Source organism: Nanorana parkeri, unplaced genomic scaffold (assembly GCF_000935625.1).
Source record: "Nanorana parkeri isolate BGI_ZX_2015 unplaced genomic scaffold, ASM93562v1 scaffold3487, whole genome shotgun sequence".
NCBI classification, from domain to species: domain Eukaryota; kingdom Metazoa; phylum Chordata; class Amphibia; order Anura; family Dicroglossidae; genus Nanorana; species Nanorana parkeri.
In genome coordinates this window covers 12,946-19,881 of record NW_017309755.1, presented here as the reverse complement: position 1 = coordinate 19,881, position 6,936 = coordinate 12,946, and the positions used below count along the sequence as shown (strand labels likewise).

General features: G+C 47.3%; 1 protein-coding gene across 1 annotated transcript in view; it reads right to left on the bottom strand.

Annotated features, from left to right (window-relative positions):
- LOC108803197 (spectrin beta chain, non-erythrocytic 5-like) overlaps nt 1-6,936 on the bottom strand; it is a gene marked incomplete at both ends in the record, with an annotated part of 44,798 nt that overhangs the window by 26,781 nt on the left and 11,081 nt on the right. The window contains 2 exons of the mRNA XM_018575036.1: nt 767-832; nt 2,040-2,154. Coding sequence (XP_018430538.1) covers nt 767-832; nt 2,040-2,154 — 181 coding nt within the window. The remainder of the gene's footprint in view (nt 1-766; nt 833-2,039; nt 2,155-6,936) is intronic.

Here is a 6,936-nt window from a genome sequence, read left to right as displayed (position 1 = left end):
GAGAGAGAGAGGAGAACAGAAGAAGAGAACAAGCGAGACAGAGATACAAGTGAAAAGAGGGAAAGGACAGAAGAGACAAGAGGACAGAAGAGACAAGAGGACAGGGGGGACAGAGGACAGGGGAGACAGAGGACAGGGGAGACAGAGGACAGGGGAGACAGAGGACAGGGGAGACAGAGGACAGGGGAGACACAGGACAGGAGAGACAGAGGACAGAGGACAGGAGAGACAGAGGACAGGGGAGGCAGAGGACAGGGGAGGCAGAGGACAGGGGAGACAGAGGACAGGAGAGACAGAGGACAGGCGAGACAGAGGACAGGAGAGATAGAGGACAGGGGAGACAGAGGACAGGGGAGACAGAGGACAGGAGAGACAGAGGACAGGAGAGACAGAGGACAGGAGAGACAGAGGACAGGAGAGACAGAGGACAGAGGACAGGAGAGACCGAGGACAGGTGAGGAAGAGGACAGGGGAGGCAAAGGACAGGAAAAGTCAAATATGATTGTAAAGACAGAGGAGCGGAGAGACAAATAAAGAAATGAAGTAAAACTAAAGAGATACAGGATGGAAAAACAGAGAAAAGGTAGGACAGTGGACATATAAAACAGAGGACAGATAAGACATAGGACAGAAAACACAGAGGAGAGAAAACAGAGGATGGATAGGACAGAACAGAGAGGACATATAAGATGAAGTACAGAGAAGAAGAAGGAGAGTAGAGGAGAGCAGAGCACGGTGTGCAGATCTATGATACATATCCTCATACCATGATCTGACCGGCGATATCCCTCAGATCCTGATCGCCGTGTCCGTTGCAGGAAGCCGCATCCCTCTGTGAGAGAAGAAGAGTGTGAGCTGTAGTGAGCAATTTATAGAAATATCTGTCCAGCTTTGTACACGGATGCCGAGTCTAGATGAAGTATAGATGAAGTATAGATGAAGTATAGATGAGTATAGATGAAGTATAGATGAAGTATAGATGAGTATAGATGAAGTATAGATGAGTATAGATGAAGTATAGATGAGTATAGATGAAGTATAGATGAGTATAGATGAAGTATAGATGAAGAATAGATGAGTATAGATGAAGTATAGATGAGTATAGATGAAGTATAGATGAGTATAGATGAAGTATAGATGAGTATAGATGAAGTATAGATGAGTATAGATGAAGTATAGATGAGTATAGAGGAAGTATAGATGAGTATAGAGGAAGTATAGATGAATTATAGATGAAGTATAGATGAAGTATAGATGAAGTATAGATGAGTATAGATGAGTATAGATGAAGTATAGATGAAGTATAGATGAGTATAGATGAAGTATAGATGAGTATAGATGAAGTATAGAGGAAGTAAAGAGGAAGTATAGAGGAAGTACAGAGGAAGTATAGAGGAAGTATAGATGAGTATAGATGAAGTATAGATGAGTATAGATGAAGTATAGATGAAGTATAGATGAGTATAGATGAGTATAGATGAGTATAGATGAAGTATAGATGAGTATAGATGAAGTATAGAGAAAGTATAGATGAAGTATAGATGAGTATAGAGGAAGTATAGATGAGTATAGATGAATTATAGAGGAAGTATAGAGGAGTATAGATGAAGTATAGATGAAGTATAGATGAACTATAGATGAAGTATAGATGAGTATAGATGAAGTATAGATGAGTATACATGAAGTATAGAGGAAGTATAGAGGAAGTATAGAGGAAGTATAGATTAAGTATAGATGAGTATAGATGAAGTATAGATGAAGTATAGATGAGTATAGATGAGTATAGATGAAGTATAGATGAAGTATAGATGAAGTATAGATGAGTATAGATGAAGTATAGATGAGTATAGATGAAGTATAGATGAGTATAGATGAAGTATAGATGAGTATAGATGAAGTATAGATGAAGTATAGATGGGAATAGTATAAATAATGATTTCAGGTATAGTACAGAAGATGATGAGTATCTCCGTCAATGTCCGGTCTGTTCCTTCACCTATACAGCCATTGTGTCCCCCTCCCCCCAGACCCGGCCTCACCTTCTCCTGCATGGCCCTCAGGACGGTGTCCACTTGCTGCCAGAGTGAGGCACCTTCCAGGGCCAGCTGAAGACTTCGCTGATATTCGTCCAGAGAGCCCTGGAGCCTCAACCACCTGCCGGGAGAGAAATGAAGAGCGCAGACTTGTTTTATGGAAATGCGTCAGTCCTGAGCCACCAGCCAGACCTCCCACCCACCATCTATGTGAGCCCATACATGGGGCAAGCAATCAGTCTACTGGAGAGTCATCTGACCTCTCCTCTCTATTGGTTTATGTCTCTGGATTATGTCGGCCTTTATACTTTGCTGTGATACTGGTCCAATGAACCAACATCCTCACACATCAAATGAAGGTCCCATTCTATTGTCAGCTGCATTGGGAACATGATAATGAATGAGCAGATCAGAGACGGTTGGAAGAGCTCCCCATACATTGCTCTTTGCTTACCGAGAACATGCAGAAGACTCTGGCCGGCCCAGCATTCCAGTGTTGTGTCCCGAGGGCCCTACTAGCATGGATGAAGTAGAAGATGCCTCCATTCTGATGGCAGCCACTCAGGAAGATGCAATGAGCAAACATGGTGGACTTCCAACATTGACCAATGAAACCATTGTGTTTTAGAATGATATAAGGGTGGAAAGGTGCCTATAGGCAGGGGCGTCCCGAGGCCAGGTGTCACCCGGTGCAGAGACCGGGTGGCATCCCGCCATTGCGCATCTTATTGATATCTGCCGGCGGCCATCTTGGTGATGGACGCCTGCAGAGAGAGGAGGAGATAGCCACCTGGCGGGATAAGGTATGCTGCCGGGCCCCCTCCTCTCTCCCGAAACTGTCGGGCTCTCGGTCCATGACCAAGGGTTCGACTTTTCAGAGGGGGGTGACACCAAAATGACTGGCAGTCATTTTCTGACAGTAGGTTTTTACTGTTGCTTTTAGAGTGTACAACTCAACACTGTGCACCATACAGGTGGGTAACAGCAGTGAGGTAACAGGTACAGCACAGTCTAATGAATATAAATTACAGTTCCAACCGCTGAAACACACAACTCAAATATTGACAACCCATTGCTTTCTCAGTCTGTGTGAAGGGAGATTTGCCCCTTCTTGAAAGGATTCCATCATATTCTATCACAATAATGAAAGCATAGCCATTGGACAATCCACAAACACAGTTTTTCTGATAAAACAACATCCTAATTGGTTGTGCCGGGTGTTTTTTTAAAAATTCTTTATTGTACATCAGATAGAAAGTACATTCCAGTGGACAAAATAGGGCAACCGCCCAACACATAACAGTACAATAAACTGAGACATCACATGAATGTCCTCATATATGTTATGGCACAATCACTGTACACAAATGAAGCAATACTCCCGGCGGGAGTAGATGTCTCTACATGTAACCAGTAGCGGGTATCTCACGATCATTGTATCGTATATAAGCATAACATCATTAGTATCATCCACCACACCTTGGTACTCAAATCCCTGGCAAGCATATGCAACATAGTACGTATTCGTGGTGTAGGATTGCATCTCCTGGCCCATTACCGTAGCTTGGATGGAAACATCCTTGGCTAGCCTATCAAGAGCATAGAGCTTGGTGTCCCTGGAGAAAGGACGCTGTAGACAGGGTACTCCGAGAGTGGAGAGAGGAGGAGGAGGAAAGACAAAGTTTAAAAGATAGGAGCAGTCGTAAAAGTAAGGGTAGGTCACCACTTCCCCTCCTCACGACCCAGCAGAGCCGCCCGGAGCTTGGTCTGTCATAACCCTCTGGTAGGTATCTGTATACCTGAATATGCCTTATGCACCAGCGCTAGAATTTTTGCCCGTTGATCCTCCGTGAACGTCTGTCTCAACTCAGACTCCCATTTTCTGATGAATGGAGGGCAGAAGTCCTGGGGGGGGATGGAGAGTATCCCGTAAATGACAGCTATGGCGTGTCGCACCGGGAGGCCCTGCCTACACAGGGTTTCAAAGGGTGTAAGGTCCCGGATAGGGAGCGCTGACTGCGGGATCGCCTGCAGGAAGTGCCTCAGTTGCATTGCCGTCCAGCCCGACAAAGGGGGAGATGTCAATGCGCATATGGCCGTGTGTGAAAGGATGGTCCCCCCCTGGAGGAGATCCACCAGTCGGAACTTGTTAGCAGTACGGAGTCCCCTCAGTCTCGTATCTTCCATGCCCGGGGCAAAGTCGGGGTCACCCAGTACCGGAGTCATGGGGGATGGGAATGGGGAGACAGATGTCACCCTGAATGACTCCCTTGCTGATCTCAGGGTCGCCCCAATGGTAGGGTGTGAGGCCAGAGCCACGGGCATTGGCGCCGTGAGCCAGGGCAATCCCTCTATGGGTATCTTGCATTCCCCTAGTTCCATTTGTACCCATTGCTTGCTCTCTTGGTTGCATGTCCAATCTACGATTCGGGCCAGTTGGATTGCCCGGTAATACATGAGTACGTCAGGGAGACCCACCCCACCATGTCGTTTAGGCAGCGTGAGGATCTTATGTCCTATACGCGGCGGATGACCTGACCACACGAACAAGGTAAACAAACGACGTAGTTTTAGGAAGAACCCCGCTGGAAGTCGTATGGGCAAAGCCTGCATTAGGAATAACAGTTTCGGGAGGATGGTCATTTTGATGGAATTACATCTCCCGAACCAAGTCAGGAACAGACCATGCCATCGAGTGAGGTCTTGACTAATGAGGAGGAGTAGAGGTGCAAAATTGGCATCATACAACTGTGCGAGGTCAGGTGTGAGCAGGGTCCCCAAATATTTTTTTTCAGGTAAGGTGATTTCAGGTAAGGTGATTGCGAGCGCCGCGGATTTAGAGAGGTTGACTTTAAAGTTTGAGATGCAACTATACTGGTCAAAGAGTCGAAGCAAATGGGGAAGAGAACCCTCAGGGTCAGGCAGGAAGAATAAGAGATCGTCCGCGATGTGTTGTTATCGACAAAGAAGGAGCGCAGCGCATGGGTTACGACTGATCTGAACTCGGGTTCCTGGAGTAGCGATTCATTGAGCCTCCATGAGAGGCATTTGGACCTTGTATTCATTAAGTCTAATGTCAGGTGGATGGGAGCGTGGTCTGAGACGAGAATGGGATCAATAGATGCCGATCGCAGGGAAGGGAGGTCTTTGTGCTGGATAAGAAAATAGTCTAATCTGGAATACGTATGGTGAACTTGGGAGTGGAAAGTATAGTCACGCCCGTCCGGGTTGAGAAATCGCCAGGTATCAATCAAACAAAGTGAGTTGAGCTCCTTCCTGAGCCTTCGCAAGCATGTATATGACAGGTGCGACACACCCCTAGAACCGTCAACCAAGGGATCCATGAGATAGTTAAAGTCCCCCCCCAGGACCAGAGTGCCCCCCATGAAATCCGCCAAAAGGGGCAGAACCTCCACTAGAAAGGGCACATGTTCCGTATTGGGCATTATAGACATTTGCAAGGGTAAACAGGTTACCATTGATTTCCCCCTTAACGAAAATATAGCGACCATTGGGATCAGTGTGGTGGGCTACTTATGTCCATTGGACCGACCAGGATATCAAGACGCTCACCCCCTTAGATTTCGATATTGGGGAAGTGCTATGATATATCTCCGGATACTCCCTGCCGCCAAAGGCGGGCACCTGATCACTCCTGAAATGAGTCTCCTGGAGGAAGACCACCTGAGAGTGCATTGCTTTCATATCGGCTACAACCCTGCGTCTCTTCTCCGGGGTGTTAAGGCCTCTCACATTGAGAGAGGTAAGTTTAAGGGAGGCCATGTAAGCAGACAGTGTATACCAGGTCTTGAGGTGGGGAAGTGAAGTAGGAGGTTTGCGGCACAGATGACAGCAGTAGTCCGGCCCAAAGAGGGTGTAGAACAGCACCAACAGGCAGCGGGTGAAAGAGGTAGAGGAAACTCAGTGCAGGAAGATGCAAGGGGGACTGCTGGAGTGTAAAGGGAGGAGAGAGGAGAGTTAGGGAGTAGAGGAAGTAGGTAAGGAAAGGGCGAAACAGAGGCGTAGGCGCCTCTACTAAACTATTTTCTTAAGTTAGATAACTGTCTCGAACACGTGTAGGCGAGACAGTAGGCCTATTGGGGGCCGTGCTACCAATATGGAAGATAGAGGGTAGCAAATTTGGTGAAGATGAGGAGATGCACCCCTAGGTGTGCACAGTGGCATGAAATAAAAAACATATTGGAACGGTAAAGCTGGCAAAAACATATATGAGCATGTCATAGTATCTTAACATCAAATACAATAAAATGCAGAGGAGAGAAATAACAGAACGACAAATGAACCATGATAATTCCTGGAAACTGACCCCCTACTGATGGCTTATGTGGGGACCTGACCACCTGACCTTCCCTCAAGCCCATAGTTATAATGCCCGGGCCTCCCTTACGCAATAATAACTGTGTAGTGTGGGCGAGCCCTCCTTGGTCAGTAAGGTTGTGGGCTGGGCGAGGGCAGCATACGCTCTCCATTGAAAATCATGGCCTCCCCTTCCGTTTAAGTTACCATAGGCTTTTGGTTGTTGAGCATCCTGAGACCGGGGTGTGAGGCCTCACATCCTCTCAAACTGCAATAATAACTGTGTAGTGTGGGCGAGCCCTCCTTGGTCAGTAAGGTTGTGGGCTGGGCGAGGGCAGCATACGCTCTCCATTGAAAATCATGGCCTCCCCTTCCGTTTAAGTTACCATAGGCTTTTGGTTGTTGAGCATCCTGAGACCGGGGTGTGAGGCCTCACATCCTCTCAAACTATCGCCCAACCCACGTGGGGACCCAGATAGGGGAGCTGGTCCGTGCTCCAATGTCCCCCCACCCCCAGGCGTGAGCGCCCATCATCTGGCCGAGCACGGGGACAGCGAAACGCTGCACATATCCCACAACCCCCCCC